Raw genomic sequence first — 27806 nt, 5'->3', positions numbered from 1 at the left:
CTCTTCTTACATGGATTTTATCAGTTTTCATGCTCATTTTACATGTGTTTAAACATTTCAATATGCATATACATTCATAAGACTACCACAGCAGTCAAGATTTGATAGGTTCCACACCAAGGCAGCGCCATCCCATTGCTTTCTCCTGCTTCTGCTGTCGCTTTTGTCAGCCATTGGTCTGTCATCTGCCATTATACTTTTTCAGTTTTAAGAAGGTTATGAAAATGGGATAATACCGCATATAATATCTTTTATACTCAACATAGTGGCCAGATTTTATCCTTTCTAAGTTGTCAAGTGCATGCATAAGAGTTCTTTCTTTTGCTGTGCAGTAATGCACGGTTTGGATATACCTTAGTTTAGATAGCCACCCAGTGAAAGTCATCTGGATGCTTTCCAAATGTGTCCATCACCATAAAGCATCTGTCTAACTTCCAGTTTATAGTTGAGGGGCAGAAACTCTGGCTTGTAAATTAGTAACTTAAGAATGAAAAAAATATGGAAATAAAATTACGTGATAAAACTTGTCTGACAGGATTGCTGAAATACTAACTTAAATTCATGACCATGTTGACCCAGTAATTGGGTACCTAGATAAGGATGAGAAATCTTGGTGGTCATTGGACTCTAATGGTTGCCTTTGGACCTTACCTCCTGTTTCCTTGGAAATACCCAAACAGGAAACATCATCTCTGCTCTTCCTTCCAATTTAAAACAGCTTTGTTAAGACTCAGTGAGGGAAAAAAAATACTTCTTCCTAGTCAAAAGAATTTAACCTGAGGTCTACCTCTGGCCCTGGATGGAGATATAACATTCTGGCCTGCCCCCCCCCCCAAATTAGAACATTAAATACATCATCTATTTCCTTAAATGTTAATATTTCTAGATCTGTCAATCATCTGACCCTGTGTCTACACCCTCTTGAAAGTTGATTTACATAAAGACATGCTAAGGAGGTGGGAGGAAAAATTATCCCTTATTGATACAATATACTTATCCCTCTCCAAAACCTTTCCCTGATGTAGTTTTACAGAACTTCTGCCAGGCAGTGCTGCTAATAAGCCTGCCCACTTTTCTGACTTAAGGATCAAAAAGAATAATCTTCCATTTCTTTTCCTTTCTTTTTCCAATATGGGCCAAAAGACAAGGCATGCTTTCCCTGAATGTACAGGCTTTCTAATTATTTCTCTGAAGTCCCTCCATCTCCCTTTGGAACACAACTGTATGCTGCTGTCTATTGCTGAGCTTGCCTTCTCTCATAGACCCTAACTCAAAAGGCATGGCTCTTCTTCCTCTAATCCATTTCCCTCTTCTTATCAGTTAGCTTTACAACTTGCCTTCTCTGTCAATTTTTTTTTCAAACTAATAAAATGATCCTGGAGCTTTGTTCTGAATCCTTTTTAAAATTCTTCTGTTAATGAGACTAAGAACCCACTGAAGGTAATTCCATTTTCTAGTTACACAGTGACCCCCAATATGACACTGTGATAGCCAGTTTCCAAGTTACATTCAGGCTACAGGTTTTTAAGACTGCATTGACTAATACACACATAGAATGACGATTATATCAAAGAAACAGTTGCATACTGGTGTTCCACAGTAATGCATGCTTGCCATTCATTTTTTAAATTTCATCCCCAAAATTATCTGATGAGTTTGACATACATTATCCCATCCTACAGCGCAAGAAACTGGAGATGAGGGAGATGGGGTGCATAGCTACACATATCTGGGATGGTAAGGAACTGGTAAGTTGTTTAAGAATTTCTGTCCAGGAATTATTCAGAACAAACAAAGACTATGGTTGAGACAGGCATGAGTCTGTGCATTTCCCACATCAGTATTAAATAGAAAAAAAAAAAAAAACAAGATAAAATCACCAAGCTAATGAGAAGCATTGATGGCGGGTTTGTTGGTACTAGCTTTACCACCACCACAGATCCCACGTATCTAGCAATTTCATGTGTTAAAATGACACCCAATTCTACTTCTTCTTGATGACCATCAGAATCCATTGTGGCAAATTAGAAGCACACAACCAGCAGAAAAGTGGCAGCTAAAAGCTAGGCACATGACTTTAGGGAGATTGACATTTAATAGTATGATTGGGGTGAAGAAAGGAGAAGAAGAGCAACAATGGACATCAAACACAAGGATTTAAACAGTGTTTAAAGGCTGTGTTCCTAGGGAATCTAGTCCCTAAGTGTCCAGCTACAAATAAGTGAAATGTGTAGTACTGTTGTTATACCATAAAGATAAGGGCAAATGGCAGTCACTAAACCGAAGAATCAGAAGAGAACCTGCTGCATTTTTTAAAAAGTGCTTCCATTAAAATGAATACATAAAGGAGTCAGCTCCAGTTACTTAGAAAATTCTGCAAAACTAACTCATTCACTAGCTCCCTGAGGTATTACCATGTATGAGTAGATTGTGTGAGCAACTCACTCACAGGTGAATGGCTGTCATCTTAGAATCTCAGTGGAGGGAGACAGAAGAGAAGACTCTATTATGTTCCCCAAACATCTGGCCTTCCAAAATATGTCATTAGACATTGGGCCAGGTGTGAGGCATCAGAGTGGATTGCTATGGTATCATAAGAGAGAAAGAAACAAAGCCAGCCCTATTGAGAACAGCAATACTACCCCGACTCCTCTGCTCCCATCTCTGTATCTTTGTATTCACATCACCCTTGGTACTGAAGAGCTATCCCCCTACTTCTGCAGATCCCAATTACTCAGAAAATAATTCCTGAAACGCAGCTCATTCACAGCATGGTGCAAACACTGGCCACTTGTTCATCCACTTCGTTCACTTATTTTGAAATGTGTCTACCATATTCTGCAGAACTCAAACATTTGAGGCAGAAACCTTTGAGTCTTTGCTGTATTCCTGAGCTGCAGGTCACCTTGTAGTGGATCTATATTTGTAAAGCCCACTGGGCAAGTGTCATATTCTCTATCACATCCATAAGAATGTGATAAAAATAGAATATATTTTATTTTGTTATTTTTCTTTTTTACATTCTTTTTTTATACTTTATTCATTGTATATCCCTATTGTAGCCCCCAACCTCTATTCCCCCTAGTTCCCACCCTGCTTCCCTCTCCCCCCCATCCCCTTTCCGGAGTCCACTGAAAAGGAGAGTTCTCCTCTCCTGCCATCTGCCCCTAGCTTATCAAGTTTCAGCAGTACTTCCTGGATCCTATTTCTCTGTGGTATGGTAAGGCCACATCACTAGGGGCAAGTAATCAAAGAGCAGACAACTGAATTCATGACAGATACAGCCCCTGTTCCTTTTACTCAGGTGCACACATGGAGACAGCTTTCTATCGGCTACATCTGAGCAGAGGGTTTAGGTCTTCTCCATGCATGGTCCTTGGTTGGTGCATCAGTCTCTGCAGGACCCTGGGGTCAGATTATTTAGCTTTGTTGGTTGATCTCCTTGTGGGGCTCCTGTCCCCTCCCCTCCTTTTCCATCTATCTCCCTCTTATTCTGTAAGCCTCCCTGCTTTCTGCCCAAAAACTGGCTATGAATCTCAGCTTCTGCTTTGATCCCCTGTTGGGTGTTGCCTTTCAGAGGGTGTTCTTTCTATAGTAGGCTCCCATCCTTCAATTCTGGTATCTATATTGAATGGCAGAGAAACACTTAAACAAACGTTCAACATCCTTAGTCATGAGGGAAATGCAAATCAAAATGACTCTGAGATTCTATCTTACACCAATCAGAATGGCTAAGACCAAATACTCAAGTGACAACACATGCTGGAGAGGATGTGGAGAAAGGGGAGCCCTCCGCCATTGCTGGTGGGAGTGCAAACTTATACAGCCACTTTGATGTTTGATGCTCCTCTAAATCAGTATTGTATTGTATTGGATGATCCTCTAAATCAGTCTGGTGCTTTCTCATGCAATTGTGAATAGTGCTACCTCAAGACCCAGCTATTGCACTCCTGGGCGTATACCCAAAAAATGCTTCACCATTCAACAAGGAGATTTGCTTAACTATGTTCATAGCACCTTTCTTTATAATAGCCAGAATCTGGAAACAACCTAGATGTCTCTCAATTGGGGATGGATACAGAAATTGTGCTACATTTACACAATGGGATACTACTCAGCTATTAAAAAACAAGAAAATCATGAAATTTTCAGGAAAATGAATGGAACTAGAAAAGATCATCCTGAGTGAAGTAACCCAGAACCAGAAAGACACAGATGGTATACACTCACTTATTGATGGATATTAACCGTATAATATAGGATAAACACACTAAAATCTACAGACCTAAAGAAACTAAACAAGGAGGACCATAGGGAGGAGGCTTAAATCTCATTAAGAGTATATTTTATTAGTAAGCCATTGCCTGCTACTTAAACCATTAAGAATAACATTTTCTATCTAAAGATATGCAGTCATATGCTCAGTGGCTTACATGTCAGCTGTGATAACCCAAATGTACACCTACAGATCACTTTCTCTGGGGATGTCACCTCACTTCATCATAATCCTGCAAACAGACCAGCTTTCCTGGGAAGTGCTGCCAATGTCTGATTTCTTCTGGAATGATGTCCCTGGGGATCCTGATGTACTTTTAGTGCTGGAGAGGAAACAGATCTGGAGGGCTACAGCTCATTACTCAGTCTAGAGATTAGAGAAGCTGGGAGTCTTTAGAGCCACACCTGGCATCTTGTGGATTCTTCAACCCTTGCTGCTAGCTTTGGGATGAGGACTTACATAAGTATAGTTGTTGTTTTTCATGAGAAAGTGAGCAAAAAATGCAAAGTTACTACAGGAAGATTCCCTGGAATGTTGCAATATGCGAGACATTTGCACCAAGGGAACCTGATGAAACTATTCAGGACCTCCTCCCATGACCCTACTCACACTTTTACCAGAACATCCTGCCTACCAGCATCCATTGTTCAATTATCTCGTTTTACATAGTAATCCCATTCCTTTACTTTGAACTTTATGCACCTTTTTGTATTTTTTCTTCATTACGTTTTTTTTTTTTTTTTTTTTTTTAAATTTCAGAGATTCCTTATGTTTTTGCACACATCAGGAAACTTACTTTTACTAGTTTCCTGTGTGGTAATGACTTTACACATTGACCTGTCTTGTTTTCCTGATCTAGGAATTGGTTGCATATACACAGACTGCCAATTTATGACTCTGGGCTTCGACCCCAGGGCCTTGATCATGCCAGGTATACGCATACTCCACCACTAATATGCCCCCCTTGCTTAGACTCACCTGTTAAAACTACATATGAATATTATCCTTAATATTTAATCATCCATTTATGGAAATATTTTTCCTTAGTGGTTTGTTCATTTATTCCAATTATGTAAGTCCATAATTTAAGCCATAGATTACAAAAACTGCATCAGTCTTTTGGAAGCAGAGGTGTCCAGTCAGTGTAATTCTCATGTGTAACACCGTTGGAATGTCAAAACCAATGACATTGCAACCTTTATTTCTTATTCTTCCATTCTCAACTAACCAACATTTATTTTTCTCAAAGTGCTGTTTGATGTTCACATTGTATTGGATGATTCTCTAAAGCTTTAGAACAACTGAACAACTGCCTAACTTCAAGTAGAACTCAACGTCTTTTCAAACAGAGAAAACACTCGGTCTACCCAGCAGACCCAGATTTCAACCTTGCAAACTCTCCAGATCTTTTAAAACTTCAGGAACAATGCTTTCAGTTGAACTGTTAAAATGCCATTGCAAGCAGGTAAGCAAAGACAATGGTGGCCATGAAAGCTGGTGAACCAAAGGCCTGGAGACAAAGCCCCACACACAGTGGAGTGCAGTTCTGGAGACTGAAAGAGCACAAGCAACATTTAAATTTAGAATTTTTCTGTTTTTCCTGCCTGACGCTGAAATGCAACTATGAATTTATATAAAAGGTTGGGAGATGAATGAATCTCTTTTTTTTTAAAGGGGAACTCTTACCAGGATACCATTAGAAAGAATTGCTTCAAAACACTTACACAAAGTCCAAATGCCCTTTACAATGTTTCCAGGCTTAGAGAACTATATAGTTGGGATCAAATACCCATATTCTTGGACTTAGAGCATCTATAAATACATCCAACTTTACAACATGCATAAAAAATTGGCCTCCTGGTTAGACATATTCTTGTTGATCACATAAAGCCTAAATTCTCTTTGGCTTTAGAAAAAAATCACCCGGGGTTTGTGCCTTTAGGGTCTGAGTGCACTATGCTAGCACTTAGATCAAAGCTGAGCTCTTTGGTGCCCACTGTGTGTTAGTTTTAATGCTTTTGTTGATGTCATAATATTAAAATTTTAGGTTTCACTATCTGTAGTCTTTATGAAAAATGTTAAGCAGATTCATTAATATTATGTTCTGTAGAAAAAGCCATGAATGGAAAAGGATGTTCTTAGTTTCTGTGGAAGAAAACAGCCACTGTTTGCGTGATGTTTCCCACTAACAAATTGTCGTCTCTCATTTGAAGCTACTGATATGACTGATGTCCCAAATTAGGAAAGATATCAAGACGTTGTTGTGTGTCTACATACATCAAAATTTATTAGAATCTAATTTATGCTCCGTACTTAATTTTAGTGTAAAGTTATATTAATTTCAACCTATTTTAAACTATTATAATTTCACTCAAGATATGCAGCCCCCCCCCAACTTTTCTATACAGCATTCTGGTCAGTGATGCCCTAAGTCCACCTTAGATAACTGATGACCGGGCTCTGTCACTATGGATTAGTGTTTCTCGATCTAGAACTCTTCTATTTAATTTTGAGATTCATCCACTGTGTCATGTGAATCAGCGGTTGATCCTTTTTATTGCTGAATATTGGTCCATTGTTTGTATTTATCTACTTGCTGTTAGTGTTTATGTGGGCTACTTCTAGCTCAAACTGTTTTGAAAGAAAGTAATACATACATACATTTGTTGTTTTGTACTTAAAAGTATGTTAGGTATATGTTCCACCTTACAACAAAATGCCAAAATTCTTTCCAAATTGCTTATTCAGTTTCACAGTTGAAAGATACGAGGCTGAGCTTCTGTGGCTCACTGTTTCACCAACACTTGATATCAGTCTATTTAATTTGGGTCTTTCTAGTGGCTCTATCCATATTGGTATCTCACTGTGATTTGATCATCATTTCTATGATTACAATGTTGGGTATATTTTCTTGTACTTTGCTGTTCATTCATCTATTTTGTTCATTCTTAGGTGAGCTGTTAGGGCTGTGTGCTAGAAATTCTCATATATAGTTGATGTCATTACTTTAAGATCAGCACAATTTTTTCAAAGACTTGACTTTTCATTGATTTCTAATGATGTCTTAACTGAAGCAGGGTCTTTATAGAGGCAATCAAGTAAAACAAACAAAAAATAAGAAGAGGTAGTTACTATGATCCCTAATTTCCTTATAAAAATGGGAAGTTTGCACTGACACATACGAAAAATGCTACTGAAGACGAAGGCAGAGATCAGAGAAACACATTTACAAATCAAGGTGTACCTAACACTGATAGAAAATCATCAGAAGCTAGGAAAAAAGGAGGGGTCATGGAACAGATCTTCCCTCACAGTTAAGAAATGAAATCAGCTTAGCCACACCTTGACCTTTGACACACAGTCTCCAGCAGTATGAAGAAATACATTTCCATTTCAGTCATAAAGATTTTACACTTGGCTTAGGACAGCCCTGAAAAACTCAAGCACACATGTCATTTTTCTTTCATTCTCAGAGAGGGATTTTGTGTTTGGACAATCTCTGCCTTTCTCAAGGTTACTAAGATTTACTCCTTTGCTTTCTTTTAGATGTACATTATTTTTACATTACACACAGGCATATGTGCATTTTCCTATTCACTGGTTTCACGTTTGGGTTTCCCAATGCCTGAGGGAGCACTTGATTCTTGTACAATCTCTAGAATCAATCACAGTTTCTGGCAACAGTATAATATATCAGATGGCTCTGTGCCCATCCTTGAAAGTTCAAATTAGAGCAAGTTTTATTTCCAAGGAGATAGGAACCCATGTTCTTTACATTTTTTTCCTACTAAGTCAGAGATGACCATAACTGATGTTTTAATACTAATTACTGTGCACCCAGCAAGGTCATGCCCAGTGTAATTTCCTACATCTACTGCCTTTATTCCCTTTCAGGGAGAACTCTGTGTCTCCAGATCTAACAGGTATGGTTCTGCATAACAGTCCTGAGAGTACTGAAGCAGGGTTCCTTTTCTATTGCAAGTACAGCAGTGCCAAAGTTCCTTACAAAAGGCATGGCATCCACCTCACTCTCCACCACAAGAAATGACACACCCATCTCCACAAAAGTTACTAACGTCAATGAAAGCTACTCACACACTCTTCCTTTCAGTTTGGGTTCAAAAGCTTTCCAAGTCATGAAAAGAAGAGAGCAAATTTCTCTTATTTCTTCTACAATTCCCATTCCTGGAATGTGCTACTCAGCAGCAGATACATAAAACAGATTATTCATGAGACACTGCATTGCCTTGCTCATGGACAATGTTATTTTCTGTTTGCTGATGTCTCTTTGGCGTGAGAACCAAGTGGGCCTTTGATACACACTCTCAAAACTTTTCATGGTAAATACCTTACCCTTGACTGACAGGTGTCTCCATGTCACTGTTGGTTCTGGTCTGCCAATTGCAAGACATAACAGGGTCACACTGCTTCCTTCATTCACAGTAATGTCTGAAGAGATGTTCATTATCTGGGGAGGAACTATAAATAAACACAGGAGAAAAAAAAAGCTGAGAATGATTTTTTGCACTTAAAAAGAGCAGTTAGCCTATAAATATGATATTTCATATTATATATCTATATGATGAATATCACTTCAATCCCACTTTGTTTGTCTTGGCAAAGTTCTGGTAAATGACATCATTTACAGAATGTGTCTAACAGAAAAACTCGTTGGTTTGCCCTGATGAGGTAGCTGGCAGGAGTTTGTATGGTGGTAGCCTTGGCAGAAGATCTGAAGATAAGGGTATAACCATTTATTCAATTAGAGGCAAAGCCAAAGGTAAAACACAAGGACTTGCAAGAGTCCCTCTTTACCCACAGGCTCCTTTCCTGTTTACATAGTTCCTAGTCACATAGACAAAAGTGAGTAGCTGAGCTTGTATCTCCTACAATCAAGAAAGATAGTAACAAAACAATAGGCAACCATCAAAACCAGAAAGTTTCCATTGATACATCTAAACTTCAGACCCAATTCAAATGTTCCTATTTTTAAAAATGCTCTTGTTTAAGAACATTATCCCTACAATTAATATGTTTTGATCAAGTATACATCCCATTCACTCCTCTCTAATTTCCCCCAACTCCCCCACCACTTTTCCCTTGTAACTTCTTGAGCTTTCTCTCTCTTTTTAAAAACTACTGAGTCTATTTAGTGCTCTCTGTAGATGGATGTAGGATCATCTACCAGAGCATGGATAGCCATTTATAGGCTCCATCCTTGAAACAAACATATCCCTCTCCTAGTAGGTATCAATAGCTTCTCAATTAGTGGTGGGACTTCAGCTACTTTCTGTTAATATATACAAGGGTCCTGTTATCCGTGGAAACAGTTTGCCTGCAGTTATTCACTGTTTTTGGCCTTTATGATATTTCTACCCTCTCTTTTGTGATGATCCTTAAGCCTTAGGAGATGCGGTTAAGATATAACTATCTCACTTAGAGTTGAGCACCCCATAGTCTCTTATTCTCTTCATATTAATCAGTTGTGGGTCTCCATGTTTACTACTATGTTAATTATCAAATGCTAAAAGAAGCTTTTCTTATGAGGTTCTTGAGAGATTCACTCATTGGTGTATATCAAGATAAGATCCTAGGGGCCAGTTTATTACCATGTCCCTTTAGTAGAATAATAGTAGTAGTGCCTATAACTTAGCCTGTCATGAATTTTTTTTTCTCCTGCTAACAAACAATACCAGGCATGAGATTTGTCTTGTGAAGCAGGGTTTAAATTCAATTGAAAAGTGGTTGGTGGTTGCTTCAGTAACTTTTGTGCCATTATTGTATCACTGGGCATATCTTCACAGGTTTCACAGCTGGATAAGAGTGCTGAATACTTTTATCCAATGGTATTACAAACAGAGCCTTCCAGTACTGTTGTGGATATAAACATGTTTTTGTTCTTATCCCAGCTGTGGGATATGGAACTGATTCAGACAGTCCACAGCAGCAAACTATTTGCCTTGTGTGGGCTCTGAGAGGAGCTCTTTACCAGCTGCAGATAGTTTAAATCTCAGGATTCTGGAGAGAGAATAAATGTCAGAGCCCAGAGAGTGTGGAGGAGCTCTGAGAGTGGCAACTGGTTGCTGTTGCAGTGAGACAAGAAGTTGGAGATCTCCTGAAATGAGGATTGAACCCGATGACCCTAACCAGTGGGAAGCAGCTAAGAGAACTATGCTACCTCTCCCACTAACCCTTTCTCTTTCCTACCTGGTGTTGGGGTGTTGAAAATGATTGGGGTAGAGTAGGAAGAAAGAGATATAAGAAATATAGATAAAAGAATTTCTTTTTTCTTTTACAGTACACCAACACAGTACTATGAAAACTAGCCAATAAGAAGGAAGCTTTTAGGTAGGTTGGTACCAGCTTGATTTCTCCATGTTCTATGACCCCGCCATGTGATATCTTCAGCAATACGGTCATACAATGCAGTTGTAGAGGATAACTAGGAGCAACCTCAATAACCTGTAGTGTTTTTTATGGGAGGACTGGGTCTATGACACCAATGACCAACGACTCAGAAAAAGGTAGCCTATACCTGGTACTGTTTTTTTTTTTTTTTTTTTATTTGGCACCTTAATTGTGTCTGGGAGAAAGAGAGAGGTTTTGTCCTGCCATTATACAGTAACTCTTTAAACTGCTTTCTTATATATTTTTATAAATCTTCTATAGGGTGCTATATGGCATTTTCAAAAATGTTTAATGTTAAATTTCCTTCTTCCTGTTACCCCCACTCTACCTTTTTTCTTCATCCCATTTAACTCTTTTGTTTTATTATTCCTTCTTCATACTCTTATCAATTCTTAACCCCCAAATTCTTACCCATTCTTTAAAAGTCTGAAACTTTTTCTTAATTCCTTGGTAACTGTTAGTTGTATTCTCCTTGAGACCAACAAAGCAATTGGTAAACTGTCCATTACTGTTGTCATCATTATAGTGTATGAATTTTCCTTGGTTTGTGTTGGGGTTATGACAAAAAAAAAAAAAACACACTCTAATTTGAAAATATCTTTAAGTTCAAATATATTGAATGTACAAAACCTCCCAATCATCAGCTCAGCAACTCTACAAATATAGAGGCTTGGTCTGTTCCCTTCTTGACTATATAGTTAATGTGGACCTATGGTTCACTGCCACTGGCCAGCAAGTAAAAGAGTTGCATACTAAAAAAAAAAAAAAAAAAAAAAAAAAAAAAAATGCTAGCCTTGGAAAGACCTCAAATCAAAATTTAGGTCAAGGCCTCTACAATATAAAAAACCAATTTGTACTTTTTCAGAAACTAGAAATTTTAAAGGAGAAATATAGTAAGTCAGGACCTATCCGTGCTATGAAGTGAAATTATTATTAGTGTTATGGTACCTCATCAGTGAGAGGCGGGGAGCTGGAGTTCAATTTCCTATCTACTGTATGATCCTTTTTTTTTTTTAAGAAGAGTATATTTTTATTTATTTAAGTTGATATTTTGTAGAAAGTTCTTCTTTAAACATTTGCTATTATACTTAAAATATTCAGAGTTATTAACCCTCATAGTCCGGGATTAGACAAATCAGTTATTAAGAATGTTCTTTTCAGGAAGTTATCTCCTGTGACAATGAGTTCTAGGTTCTTCCTCACTTTTTTTTCTAACTGATTTAGAATATCTGGTTTTATGCGGGGGTCTTTATCCACTTGGACTTTAGTTTTGTGCAGGGTGATAAATATGGATATATTTTCATTTTTCTGCATGTAGACATCCAGTTGGGCCAGTACCATTTGTTTGTTTTTTTATTTTTCTTTATTAATTACACTTTATTCACTTTGTATCCCCCCTGTTGTTCTCTCCCTCCTCCCATCCGAATCCCTCCCTTCCTCCACCCTCTGCATGGATGCCCCTCCTCAAATCCACTGACAGGGGAGAACTTCTTTTCCTTCCAAAGTAGGAGAAAAGAGGGAATAAGTCAGGAGCCTGACACAGAGGACCTCTGAAAAGCTCTGCTCTGCAGACTATCAATGTAGATGCTGAGACTTATGGGCAACCTTAGGGCAGAGTACAGGGAATCTTATGAAAGAAGTAGGAAACAGTAAGATCTGGAGAGGACAAAAACTCCACAAGGAGAGCAACAGAACCAAAAATTCTGCACACAGGGATCTTTCCTGAGACTGATACTCCAACTAAGGACTATGCATGGAGATAACCTAAGACCCCTGCATAGATGTAGCCCATGGCAGTTCAGTATCCAAGTGGTTTCCATTGTAATAGGAACAGGGACTGTCTCTGACATGAACTGATTGGCCTGCTCTTTAATTACCTCCCCCTGAGGGGGAAGCAGCTTTACCAGGCCACAGAAGAAGACAATGCAGCCACTCCTGATGAGACCTAATTGAGTACTGTATGATCTTAATCAGTAATTTTCTTTCAACTTTTTGACTTTGCTGCATCACCTGTGAACTGGTAGATGCTATACTCTTTTCTGCATGATTTTAAGTGCTGTCTTAGCAGAGTGTGGGATGTAAAATAAACACTCAATAAGTACTGGTTGCTATGGCAGCAATGAAAATGCTGCTGTTGATTACAATAAAAGCAACAATAACATTGTACAATTGTTTTGCTCTCTCATTCTAGGATGATGTCCATGGATCTTAGGCACTTCAGAGCATAGCATGATCCCTCAGTTTACCCCCTAACTTGGTTGACCTTCTGGTCTTAATTATCAGCTTCACTAAAATCCCAGGATAGGAAAATACCTAGATTCAACCTCAACACTTCTCATCATTTTCTACTTATGTTTCTGATCAATTCTCAATAAACAAGTGCAACAGACTCTCACCTTGAACTTTGCAATACATACTTTTGCATGTTTGAATCCATCTAATCTACCCCTTCCGTAGAGCCAGCATGACCTTTTGAGGCAATATTGTAATCCTTTTGCTCCTCTACTGACTTTTATAGCTCTCGGTGGCATTCCAGGTGTACCACACATGTTTCTCTGTGTAAGTGGAGCCTCAGCAGTATGACTTCAGCCTCTTATCTACAGACAGAATTCACTCACACCAGTACACTGCAAGGACTCATGCCCTTGAATTGCATCATGCAGATTCCCATGACCTTGGATCGGGGCCCAGGTACCTGAAAGAGTTTCTATTCCTCCTCCTTCCTCATCCTTTTCTGTAAAGGTTTGGCGCATCTTTAGAAAACCCCTCAAGTACCACCTTCCTTCTACTGTCCCCCTTACATGTCCTAAATACTGACTTCCTGTGTCATTGCATCCAAGCCTGCCTCCGGAAGGTGATAGGCCATGTTGTATTGCAGCTACATCAGCACCTTGTCTCATTCCCTAGGGACCAAGTGCATAAGGAAAAATGGGATTCCTGCATGTTAATTTGGCAGCTGTCACGTGCATGTGCTAAATTCCTCCCTGAGGGGAGAATTGGGGTAATGTGCTGAACAGAATTCCAATGCTAAGGGAGGCAAAGCTTAGAATGAAAGCTTTTGGATTTCTTCCTATTTTTTTTTTTTTTTTGGATCGTCAGAATAAAAAAAAAAGATTAGAGAGAAGAGGCACAAAGCCTACAGTCATGTTGATTTATTTGTATTACTACTTTAATTATAAATTATTAATTATCAAATGAACAGCTGAAGCACTGGTGGATTCTAAACCACCCAAGTCATTGGCAGACGAGAATTACAGCTGATGTTCAGTTCTGACAATTCTGCAGCCTCCAGTTTCATAGTGCTGAGATGTCAGAGGTAAGACTTTTCAAGGAGAAACCATAAGTAACCAGCAGAACATTTGAGCTCTTAAGGGAATCTACATTAGCAAATAAGTAAAAATTGCTTAGCTTATAAATCTGCCATATTGGGGGTTATTTCTGCATTAGGAATTGCCCTGAAATTTCAGTGCACATATTTTACAAAAATACACACTGGGAAAAAACAGTGTGCTTTCCAACTGTACTGCATGCTCTGGAGAAAATGGTTCTGCCTGTTTTTCAGTATTATCTAGCTTGTTAAAATATAGATCTGGGCATAGAAATGTCAATATGTGTTTTCTCATTCCTATAATGCAACAACTTCTGTGGAGCTTCAAAATATTCTAAAATAATATCTGCTTTAGCCAGAAATGCTAGGCCATCTTAAGGCCTCCTTATGAAGACCCTAGGGTCTCTCTGGAAGGAATATAGACTCAATCTGGGAGAGCACAGTTTGTATTTATGTGCAGTGAATGACTTAAGACATCCCAACAGATGATACCTTGGGGTAGAACTTCCAGCACAGCATCCACTATAGTGGTGCCATTTTCACTGCCATGTTCTTTCTTGTGCTAGTTTGAAAAGAGCAGGGAAAATAGTACTAGGAAGATTAGGTAGTGACTTGGTATGACATCTGTAGTCCCCATTGTCTAGTCAAGGTCACTCATTAGAAACAACCTTCCTGAAGCGAAAGACCAAGGCAAGCCAGACAACCCCACACTGCTAGGCAGCACTATCTGTCATTCCTGGCAAGATAATAAACTCAGATACAAGCACCTGGGTAGTCAATAAGGCAGAAATGAAGTGATTTGGAAGGAGGAAAAGTTCTTTTGGGTATCAGTTATGAAGCTTTTGGTAGCCAACATCATAGTCTAACTACCTGTTCAAATAGTTTTACACATTAATTTTCTCATAGTTTCCTGAAAATGATAAAACAATTAGAATAAAATGAAGAACCAAGGCATATGAGAGTTTAGCAAATCATTCCAGATCATATTGGTTTACACTACATTTTTTTTGTTTAATATCATTATTTCTCCAAAGACCATATATGTCCAAAACTTTTATTTTTCAGTTTTATTGGCTTTGTGCCCTTCTCCAGGCATTGTCCCTCACAGCATTTTCTACAGTGAACTGCTTCTTCATCTTATCTTCTTCATTCACTGCAGTCATTGGCACCCTAAGTGTTATGGTTTGAATGTGGAAATTTTCCCATAGGCACATGCATATGAACACTTAGTCTTGGGCCTATGGTACTGCTTAAGATTATGTAACCTTTGGAACATAAATCCTGGTAGACAGATATAGACCATTATATCAGGTCTCATGATTTACAGCCCCTCCCTATTTTCAGCATTAGGTCTCTTCTTACTGTCCACTGTCATAGATCAACCAATCTGAGTCACTTTGTCTTCCTCTCCATGATGGAGTGTATCTTTCAAGCAATTCCAAACTTTCGACATTCTGACAAAAATATTGGCATCTACAAAGTTCTCACTGAAGAACCGTGTAGTCAAGATGATGTTTATTACAGAAACATCATTTCAAAAAAAAAATCTCCTGTTTTAAGTATATTTATGACTTTGTGTTGGGCTGCACATACAGTTACCCTGAGACACCTGTAGCCCATTAAATAAGATTACTTGGACCAAAATAAATCCCATGTTCTTTAAGTTGATTCTGCCAATGATATGAAAAGTAACTGATAGGGCATTCACACAGGTTTGCACACTGCTCAGTGAATATCTATAGTGACCTAGAACTATCCAAGGTTAATATTATCTGTAGGCAGATGAGGTAACAGAGAACGATCAAATATCCAAAGGAACTGGTGGATTTCTGAGTGTTTTTCACTTCCAGGCTACCATGAGGTGTGTATGCAATCTCTGTACATATGTCACAGCCACCTTTAGATACTTCAAATGTCCTGAAGCCTGGTCATTCATTTTCAAACCCACTACCATTGACTTAGCCAACAATCTTATCTTCTGTTGCTAAAGATATTATAAAAGTCTAGTCATGTTCTACTTATTACTACCCTCTACAACAGACTCCATATGCTCACCACAGTTACTATAAAGACTTTGTTTTGGTCCAAATCCTTCAATATATATCTCCCTGACTAGACTATATATATATATATATATATATATAATATATATATTATTTATTTACTTTTTATAATTTATTCACTTTATATCCCTGTTGTAGCTCCCTCTCCCATCTCCTCCTGGTCCTACCCTCCCTCCCTCTCCCCTCCATCCCTTTTCCCTAGTCCACTGAAAGGGGTAGTCCTTCTTCCCTACTATCTGACCCTCGCCTATCAAGTCATATCAGGACTGCCTGGATCGTCTTCCTCTTTGGGCTGGCAAGGTTGTCCTGCCAGGGGGGAGTGATAAAAGAACAGGAAACTAAGTTCATGTCAGAGACAGCCCCTGCTTCCATTACAAGGGGTCTCACATGGAGACTGAGCTATCTATGAGCTACATCTGAGCAGGGAGTCATTCATGGTCCTTGGTTGGTGCATCAGTCTCTGCTGTCCCAATCCCTGGGCCCATTTTTTTTGCCTTTGTTGGTCTTTTTGTGGAGCTTCTGTCTCCTCCGTGTCCTTCTATGCCTCCTCCCCTTATTCCATAAGACTCCCTGCACTCCGCCCAAAGTTTGTCTGTGGGTCTCTGCATCTGCTTTAATCTTCTAGTGCATGGAGTCTTGCAGAGGACATCTATTGTAGGCTCCCATCTTGTTCCCTCTATTTCACCATTTCTAGTGACTATCCTGTTTGCCCTTGGAATGAGAATTAAGCAGCTTCCCTAGGGTCCTCCTTGTTGTTTAGTTTCTTTAGGTTCATAGATTTTAGCATGTTTATCCTGTTCTAGATGGTTAATACCAGCTTATAAGTGAGTTTATACCATGAGTATCTTTCTGGTTCTGGGTTACCTCACTCAGGATGATCTTTTTTAGTTCCAGCCACTTGCCTGCAAATTTCATGATTTTCTTGTTTTTAATAGCTGAATAGTATCCCATTGTGTAATTGTACCACAATTTCTCTATCCATTCTTCAGTTGAGGGACATCTTGGTTCTTTCCATCTTATACCCATCAGAATGGCTAAGATAAAAAACTCAAGTGACAATGCAGTGCTGGAGAGAATGTGGAGAAAGGGGAACATTCCTCCATTGCTGGTGGGAGTGCAAACTTGTACAACCACTTTGGAAAACAATCTGGTGCTTTCTCAGAAAATTGTGAATAGCACTACCTCAAAACCCAGCTATAGCACTCCTGGGCATATACCTGAAAGATGTTCCACCAAACAACAAGGACATTTGCTCAACTGTGTTCATAGCAGCTTTATTTGTAAGAGCCAGTGTGAAGTTTTTAGCAGGATTTACATGCTCAGCTTCAGTCAGTCTGTCCACAGCATAACTGGCAGTCTCCTAACAGTATGGATTTCTGGGATGTGTCATTCTCATACTGTGCTTTTCCACACATTGTTCCCTCTGTATGGAAAGCAGAGTCCTGTATTTGTGGCCCAAGCCAGTGATCCTTCAACACCTAACTAAGGTAACAATTCCTGTATGATGCCAGAGTTTCTCTCCTCTTACTGAGGCATTCTTTACCATACTGCTTACCTTTGCACCTGAACTATCTCATGGCCAGGGTCTCTTACATCTACCCTTGTGCTGCTGTTATACAACACAATGCCTGATGTGTGCTGGTACCTTCCTTAGAATGTAACATGTAGATGAATAGATTTTCAGGTTGAGTATTTTTTATAAAGTGTGTCAAGTGTATCCTATCCTAGAAACCTGACATTTGTTCTTCAATTTCCTATCCCTTAAATACTCAAGACCTTTCACTGGCACTGTACGTTTTCCTCCTGGGCTCAGTTTTAATAGAGTCTTTGCTAATGGCTCCAGCTCTCCCTCAACTGCTTGTCCAATTCAGGCCCCTTTGTTACATTATCTTCTTAACATTCGCATTTTTCTCTGTGATACTTAAAGTTTGGTGCTTTTGTATTCATTGACAGGACATGTTTGCTTGTTTCTGTGCTTTATAAGCTTTATAAAAAGCACAATGGACCCCATACTTAGAATTGTGCTTAACACATAATAAAAACTTGTGAAATAAGTAAATATCTACTGTAGACTTAGATTTTGTAGATCATTGTGTTCTTGTGAGAAAGCAAACTTGAGTTTGTTTGGTTTTTTTTAAGCCTTTTTTCAAAAATGAAGCTTCCTTTGTACAAAGCCAACATGGATGGAACCATGTGTTTTTGCATATATCATCCACACCCTGCAAACAATGTCCACAATAAAAAAGGATGTGTGTCCCTCATTCAGTTTCTGGAGTGCAGGAGCTCCCACGGCCTGGGAAATTTTACTATCTCCTGCTGGACCCTGGCTTGTTATCTGTAAAGCAAAGTTAACAGAATGTGCCTTGCCTGATGGTTGTAAGAAGTAAACACAACTTTACACAGCACTCCAGCACAGTGCATGGAAATACGCTAGCTCTTTTCAAATGCAAGCTCCAGTTTTTCATTCCCAGGCCCACCGTGGATGTTTGTGCCATTTAGAAACAGAGGAACAGGTTCAGTCACTCTTATTGCTCATTTTCCAAATCTCATTTTCTTTCACTTTACGTCAGGGTTTATGCATGAAACTTGCTTTCAATTGCTGACAAGGGAAGATTTACTTATATTTAATTAAGTAAAATATATTGGGTAACTAAATAAATTAATACATGAGATAAACTAACTTATATACAATAAGCCACAGAGTATGTATAATTTTGTAATTTGGTCTATATAACTATAATCATATAGTATTTAGTAACAAAAATAATAGTGTACACTATAATATCATATCTACAAATTCTAGTGGTATGTGTTATATACAAACTAAAGTTGTATACCCACATGTGTGGTATTTCCACACATATAATTGTCGTATATGTACATGTACTCTGGCTCTGGCAGGAAGTACTCCAGGTCTGTCTGTCATTTTCCTCTTCAGCTGAGTTTGCAACTGAGTGATGGGGAAGATCTCAACTGTGCATTCAATAGTCACCAGAGTGTTCCTTATGCCTTTTGGGAAGTCTTTCTCGTAGGAACAGTGGACAGTGGACAGGCCTCAGCATCCTATCCAGGCTACCACGTAACCCATCTCAGCTGAGGCCAAGTCAGAAAAAGGCATCATGCAGGAGTGACTGTCACTGCCCTATAGCCTTGTCAGGTAGACCTCTGTGTACTATCCCTAGTAAAGCTGGAAGTGATTGTTCATCTGCTGTGACTTTGTTATATAATTTGATCCTACTTAAACCTCCAAGCTGGATGAAGTAGAGAGTCTGATGGCTAAGTACCATGAAAACTTAGTTGGGACAAGCTCTTGAGATGATGCTATGCAGCAAAGTCCTGGCTAGAGCCGCAGTTCCAGATTCTGGCCATGGCTTCCTTGCACTTACACTTCCTGCATGGCTGCTGTGCTTTGGATGGTACCACACAGCAAAGAAGTACACAGTTATGGTACTGTGTTCTCTTTATCTTCTTCTATCACTAAGAGCTCCCACGCCAACAAGAATTCAGGGAGGTGTTTTCCTGTTTCAATGATGAACACTGGGACAATATCACACACAGCAGGAAGCCATGATGTTTAAAAGTCCTCAAGGTAAGGTTATTTTGTAGCCCATCTGAGAAGCCACAGTCACAGGTCTGCATGGACCTGTATATTGTGTCTTGTGTCTTTCTCAGTCACTGAGACTTGACCAACTTCTGTTCTGTTGCTCAGTGCCCTGCCCCAAGGCCTATTGTCCACTAGTGACATCTGACCATAGTCTTCATCACAGCTTCCTGAAGCAGCCTTCTAACATCATAATCCTACTGTATCCACTCACAGGATTTTCATCTCAAATATCTTAGTTAAGCTGCATGATTTAAAACAAGAAAACGCTTGACTCGCAGTCTTGATACTAACATTTGAATACTATTTTCTTCTGTTTTGGATTGATTTTTTGAGAAAGACATATATTTAAGCCATTAAATTTTAGCGTCCTGGACTGTAAAATGGGCACATGAATATCTGCCTTGCAGGTATGTGGAGATTAGATTAGAGAGAATGGTTTCAAAGTGCCTTAAATGGCCATTATTACTATTTTCATTTCAATGTTATGATGCTCAGGAAATAACAAAATATTAAGAGATCTTATGAGAGTAATAGAAACATGAAAAGCTTTTCATTATAGTTTTTAAACACTCAGAACTAATTTACAAAAATAATACAAGTGCTTTTAAGGATCCCATGTTTTATTCTTGTGAGGTTACATTTCTGCCTCATATAGGGCAGCTTATTTCCAAACAAGAAGCAAGAATAAATTGAAAAATGTGGTATTCCAGCTAGGTTAGCTTATACAGTATTTTGCATATGAAATAGTATAGCAACTTACTAACAATCCAAATCAGAAACAAGCACTACTGCACTATATGAATAATATGAATAAATAGATTTAAGTCTTTCTTTTTTGATTGTATAATCTTTTGCAAGTCACTTAGCCCACCTCCTAAGTGCCCACTGTGTCTGTGTATGTGTTCCTACACTTTTGGTTGCTTAATTGTTTTGGTTGATTTTAAAATGAAGGAGCTAGATTATACACTCTTAAGTTTTCTTTGGTCTAAAACTAGACTTATGAACCTATAGCAGTATTACCACATTTTATATGATGGCATTGTCTCTCATATTTGTAATTGCAGCACTCTGGAGGCAAAGGATAGGAGTTCAAGGGCAACCTGGGATACACAATGAGTTTCAGTCCAGTCTAGACTATATCAAGAAACTCTGTCCCAGAAGAAGAACTAGGAGAATAAAGAGAAGGAGGAGGAAGGCGAGGATGAGAAGGAAGAGGAGAAGGAGGAGGAAAGTACAAAAATCCCAAGACCAATCTACAAGTGAGTTACTTCTGGGAGCAACAAATTATAACATTTGTTATCTCAAATAAAACACTGCTTGTATGTATATGTAATTCTTATAATCATTACTACATTAATAAGAAATGATAATTATTAGAATTGGCATGAGAATAAACATTAAGAATCCACATTAAGAAAACATGAATGGGGGAGGTCCAAGATGGTGGCAACCACGTACACAGTATCTGAGGGGCACAGGATCTGAAACTCTGAAATTGGTGAGTGGAGAGGCAGCTGAAGCCAGAACATCCACATTGAGGTTTCCTGGGTGAAAGAGGACAACCCATGAGCTGGGACAGTTGGGATCCAGGTCACCTGTAGACATCTCCAGGGGCTGAAAGTGGCAAATATTCAACCCCTCTGAACTTCCCCTTGCCCCAAGTACAGGTCTCCCTGTTCAGTGGAGGCAGCCAGCAGTGGCCTCTACCCCAAGCACAGGCCTCCCTGCTTGGCTGAGGCCTCAGTGATTGCCCCAAGCAGGAGCCTCCTTTCCCAGTGAGTGAAACAGCACAGGAGGGCATCCCAGAGCTGCAACTTTAGCAGGGTAGTGGCTAGCCAAAGCAGGAACCTCCATGCTCTGTGACTAAGGATGCAGAGGCAGCTACCCCAAATACAGGCCTTCCTGCCCGGGTACCAAACAGTGGACACCATTCTCATTTGCCCCTGCAGGCCTAAATCTGAGAGTAAAGAACAGGAAGAACCCCTTTGCTTTCCAATTAGGCCTGCAAGTGAGTGAGTGTGCCTTTAAGTGAGTGCTTGCAGGGCCCTAGATCCAGGGTCCCTCTGTGCTAGCAGCCAGACATTAGATCCCTCCTACCCACACCCCCACTGTGGGCAACATAGGGATTCTTTGGACAGTGTTCTCAACATTCAACATTGAAGCTCCTGATCTGTGCCTGTACCAGTGGAGTCCAGGCAAACAATTCCTAGAACCCAGACAGATCTGAATACCAGGAGGAGAGTATGACAGGCCTGTAGGCCACTGAGGTATTTAGGGCACCTGCATATGCGTGTTACACTCGCAAACAGCACCAGCACTTGCACCTCCTTTTCGTGCTTAAGCTACATCCTTCCAGGCATCTATATGCTCTAGCACCCTCTCCCTCAAGGCACTCTGCCACTCACATGCCCTCACTTGCTCATATGTGCCTACAACCTTCGTCCTTTAGAAACAGCTGAAACACCAACATCCACTCCCAAACAGGTGGACCTCTCTCATCTTCCTGAAAAATACTTCAGACACCAGAGACAGATGGACCAAGTCTGAAGTACAGACTCCAGGAATAAACAGCAAAGGTTAAAGATAAGCAGATGGCTAGAGGTCGGCGTAAGAACACATCCAACAAAAATCAGTACATTGTGGCTTCACCAGCAATCCCCGAAATCAATGGATATTTTAAATCATGGGAAACACAGGAAAATTAATTTAAAACTATTCTTATCCAGTTATTAGAGGCACATAAAGAGGAAATGAACAAAGCTCTCAAAGAAATAGAGGGCAAATATAGCCAACAAATAGAGGCACACTTAGTGGCCTACAGAGAGGAAACAAACAAAAAAATAGAGGCCATCATGGAAACACAGGAATCCACATTCAAACAGATGAAGGAAATGGTGCAAGACATGAAAACAGAATTAGAATCAATAAAGAAAACACAAACTGAGAAAACCCTGGAGTTGGAGAACTTAAGAGAAAAGATCAGGAACCACAAAGGTAAGCATCACCAACAGAATACAAGAAATGGAAGAGAGAATGACAGGTGCTGAAGATACAATTGTAGAAACTGATACATCTCTCAAGGATAAAATAAAATCGGAAAAGTTCCAAACACAAAACATCCAAGAAATCAAGGACACCATGAAAAGAAGAAATCTACGAATAATAGAAATAGACAAAAAAGATTTCAGGCTCCAAGGTTCAGAAAATATTTTCAAGAAAATCATAGAAGAAAAATTTCCCAACCTAAAGAAAGAGATGTCCATTAACATACAAGAGGTACAGAACACCAAATAGACTAGATCAGAAAAGAAACTCCTCATATCACATAATAGTCAAAACACTAGACACTACAAAACAAAGAAAAAAATATTAAAAGCAGCAAGGAAAAAAGGCCAAGTGGCATATAAAGTTAGACCTGTCAGAATCACACCAGATTTCTCAACAGAAACTAAAAGGGCCTGGGCAGATGTCATGCCGACTCTAAGAGACCGTAGATGCCAACCCAGACTACTATACCCAGCAAAGCTTTCACTCAACATAGATGGAGAAAACAAAATATTCCATGACTAAACTAAACTTAAACAATATCTACACAGCAACCCAGCCCTACAGAAGATACTAGAAGGAAAACACCAATCCAAAGAAATTAGCTACACCCAAGAAAACAGGATATAGATAACTTCACAACAAAGAATTAAAACAACAAGCATTGAAACACAGTAACACAACCAACTCCACAATAAAAGGAACAAACATTCATTGGTCTCAATTATTTATCAACATCAATGGACTCAACTCTCCAATAAAAAGACACAGGCTAACAGAATGGTTGCAGAAACAGGATCCAACATTTTGCTGCATCCAAGAAATGCACCTCTGCCACAAAGATAAATACTACCTCAGTAAAGGGCTGGAAAATGTTTTTCAAGCAAACAGACCCAGAAAACAAGCTGGGGTAGCTATTCTAATATCTAATAAAATAGGCTTTCAACCAAAATTAATCAAAAAAGATGAGGAGGGGGCACTTCATTCTCATCAAAGAAAAAAATCCACCAGGAGGATATCACAAATCCTGAACATCTACATCCCAAATATAAGAGTACCTGCATTTATAAATGAAACATTATTAAAGCTTAAACCACACATCAATCCAACACCTTAATAGTGGGAGACTTCAACACTCCACTCTCACCAAGGGACCTATCATCTAGACAGAAGATAAATAGGGAAATAATGACACTTACAGAGGTCCTAAATCAAATAGACTTAATAAACATCTACAGAACTTTTCACCCAAACTCAAAAGAGTATACCTTCTTTTTAGCACCTCAAGAAACCATCTCAAAAATTGACCATACAGTTGGGTAAAAAGCAAGCCTCAACAAATACAAGAAGATCAAAATAATGCCTTGTATTCTATCAGAAAACCATGGCCTAAAGCTAGACCTCAACAACAACAGAAATAACAAAAAGCATATACATGGAAACTAAACAACTCTCTACTCAATAACAGCTTGGTTAGGGAAGAAATGAAAAAAAAATTAGAGACTTCCTAAAATTCAATGAAGACGGAGGCATAACTTACCCAAAATTATGGGACACAATGAAAGCAGTGCTAAGAGGAAAGTTCATAGCACTAAGTTCTCCAGAAAGAAGTTTGAGACATCTCATACAAACAACTTAATGGCACACCTAAAAGCCCAAGAAAAAAAGAAGCAGACACATCCAAGAGGAGTGGGTGATTGGAAATAATCAAACTCAGAGCTGAAATCAATGAATTAGAAACAAAGAAAACAATTCAAAGTATCCATGAGACTAAGAGCTGGTTCGTTGAGAAAATCAACAAGATAGACAAACACTTAGCCAAACTACACTAACTAAACTAAACTAACTTAACTTAACTTAACTAAAAGGTAGAGAGAAACTATCCAAGTTAGCAAAATCAGAAATGAAAAGAGAACATAACGACAGACACTGAGGAAATCCAAACAATAATTAGGTCTTACTACAAAAGCCTACGTGCCACAAAATTTGAAAATCTAAAGGAAATGGACAATTTTCTTGATAGATTCCATTTACCAAAATTAAATCAAGATCAGGTAAATATATTAAATAGTCCTATATCCCCCAAGGATATAGAAGCAGTCATCAAAAGCCTCCCATCCAAAAAAAGCCCAGAGCCAGATGGTTTCAGCGCCAAATTCTATGAGACCTTCAAAGAAGAGCTAACTCCAATTCTCCTCAAACTATTCCACAAGATAGAAACAAAAGGAACATTACCAAACTCATTCTATGAGGCCACAGTCACCTTGATACCTAAACCACACAAAGACCTAACCAACAAATAGAACTTCAGACCTATCTCTTTTATGAACATTGATGCAAAAATACTCAATAAAATACTTGCAAACTGAATCCAATAACACATCAAAGAAATCATCCACCATGACCAAGTAGGCTTCATCCCAGGCATTAGGGCTGGTTCAATATATGGAAATCCATCAATGTAATCAAGCATATAAACTAACTGAAAGAGAAAACCCACATGATCATCTCCTTAGATGCCGAAAAATCATTTGACAAAATCCAACACCCATTCATGTTTAAAGTCTTGGAGAGATCAGGGATAAAAGGCACATACCTAAACATAGTAAAGATAATATACAGCAAGCTTATAGCCAACATCAAACTAAATGGAAAGAAACTTAAAGCAACCCCACTGAAGTCAGGGAGAAGGAAAGGCTGCCTACTCTCTCCATATGGAGTCAACATAGTACTTGAAGTCCTAGCTAGAGCAATAAGAACACTAAAGGATATCAAGGGGATACAAATAAGAAAGGAAGAAGTCAAAGTATCACTATTTGCAGATGATATGATAGTATACATGAACGACCCCAAAATTTCAACCAGAGAACTCCTTCAGCTGATAAACACCTTCAGCAACATGGCTGGATACAAAATTAACTCAAAAAAATCAAAGACAAAAAGTATACCAAAGACAAAAGTTCCAAGAATGAAATTAGGGAAACAATGCCCTTCATAATAGTCACTAAAAACATAAAGTACCTTGGTATTACTTTAACCAAGCAAGTGAAAGACTTGTTCGAGAAAACTTTGAAAAGGAAATGAATAAATTCCTTAAAGAAATACTAGAAAATAAATCAAAATGGTGAAGGAAATGAATAAAACTGTTCAAGACCTGAAAATGAAAATAGAAGCAATAACACACACACACACACACACACACACACACACACACACACACGCTGAGGAAATCGTGGAGGTGGAAAACCTAGGGAAGAGAATAGGAACTACAGACACAAGCATCACCAACATAATATAAGAGATGGAGGAGAGAATCTCAGGAGTAAAAGATATGATTGAAGAAATTGATACAGTAGTCAAAAATGAAAACATATTAAAAATCCTGACATAAAACATCCAGAAAATCTTGGACACTAGGAAAAGCCCAATCCCAAAAAATAATAGGAGTAGAAGAAGGAGAAAAGTCCCCAGATCCAAGTTCCAAAAAATATTTTCAACAAAATTTAAAGAAGAAAATGTCCCCAACCTAAAGAAAGAGATGCCTATGAACATACATGAAGCTTACAGAACACCAAACAGATTGGACTGGAAAAGGAAACCCTTCTGCCACATAATAAACAAACACTAAATGTGTAATACAAAGAAAGAATGTTGAAAGCTGCAAAGGGAAAAGCCCAAGTAACATATAGATGCAGGCAGACCTATCAGAATTACATCGAACTTCTAAACAGAGGCTTTAAATGCCTGGGTAGATTCTTACAGACCTTAAGAGACCACAGATGTCAGCCCAGATTACTATACCCAGCAAAAATTTCAATCACCATAGATGGAGAAAACAAGATATTTCATGACAAAACCATATTTAAACAATATCTATCCACAAATCCAGCCTTACAGAAGATACTAGAAGGAAAACTCCAACACAAGGAGGGTAACTCCACCCAAAAAGATACAGGAAATAAATAACACCACACAACCAAACCCAAAAAAATGGAAATGTGTGTGTATGCATACACACAAACACACACACACACACACACAACCATCACCAACATTAAAATAACACAAATTGACAATAATTGGTTATTAATGTGTCTCAACATCAATGGACTCAATTACCTATCCATCAGCGTATTGAAGGAAATACTGAGACTCATAGTTAAACTTTGGGAAGAGTGCAGGAAACCTCATGGAAGAAGAGAGAGCTAGAAAGACTTAGAGGTGTAGGGAACTCCAGGAGTCGAACAGAGCCAAAAAACCTAGGCCCAGGAAGCCTGCTGAGATAGCTACTCCAAACAAGGACCATGGATGGAGAGGACCTAAACCCCATGCTCAGAGGAAGCCCATAGGCTGCTTAGTTTCCAAGTGGGCTCCCTAATAAGGGGAGCAGGGACTGTCTCTGACATGAACTCAGTGGCCTGCTCTTTGATCACTTTCCCCTGAGGGTTGCATTCTTGCCAGGCCACATAGGAAGGTGGTGCAGCCAGCCCTGGTGATACCTGATAGGCTAAGGTTAGATAGAAGGGAAGAAGGTCCTCCCCTGTCAGTGGACTAGAGAAGGGACTTAGGGGGAGAAGAGGGAGGGAGGATCAGATTGGGAGGAATGGGGAGGAGGGAGCTACAGCCAGGATACAAAGTGAACAAAATGTAAAAACAAACAAAACAAAACAAAAAACGAAACACAGGCTGACAGAATGGATGTGAAAACAGGATCTAACCTTTGCAGCATACAAGAAACACACATCAGCAACCAAGATAGACATAAGCTCAGAGGAAAGGAAGATAAAAAAGTTTTCTATGCAAATGGACCCCCCAAAAAACAACCTGGAATAGCCATTTTAATATCTAATACAATAAACTTTCAACCAAAATGAATCAAGAGAGATGGAGAAGGACACTTCATACTCATTAAAGGTAAAATTCACCAAGATGACATCTCAATTCTGCATACCTATGTTCCAAATAGAAGGGCATCCACTTTCATAAAAGAAACATTACTAAAGCTTAAATCACACATTGAACCTCACACATTAATAGTGGGAGACTTCATCATCCCACTCTCACCAATGGACAGGTCATCAA

General features: G+C 38.9%; 1 protein-coding gene across 6 annotated transcripts in view; it reads right to left on the bottom strand.

Annotated features, from left to right (window-relative positions):
* The window catches only part of Opcml (opioid binding protein/cell adhesion molecule like), a 1127739-nt gene that overhangs the window by 105213 nt on the left and 994720 nt on the right, over positions 1–27806 (bottom strand). For all 6 annotated transcript variants that reach the window (XM_060371165.1, XM_060371161.1, XM_060371160.1 and 3 more), the window contains one exon: positions 8630–8755. In XM_060371165.1, coding sequence (XP_060227148.1) covers positions 8630–8755 — 126 coding nt within the window. The remainder of the gene's footprint in view (positions 1–8629; positions 8756–27806) is intronic.

Source organism: Meriones unguiculatus, chromosome 1 (assembly GCF_030254825.1).
Source record: "Meriones unguiculatus strain TT.TT164.6M chromosome 1, Bangor_MerUng_6.1, whole genome shotgun sequence".
Taxonomy (NCBI): Eukaryota; Metazoa; Chordata; class Mammalia; order Rodentia; family Muridae; genus Meriones; species Meriones unguiculatus.
Note: the sequence above shows the minus strand (reverse complement) of the source record. Positions and strands in the feature narration are given on the sequence as shown.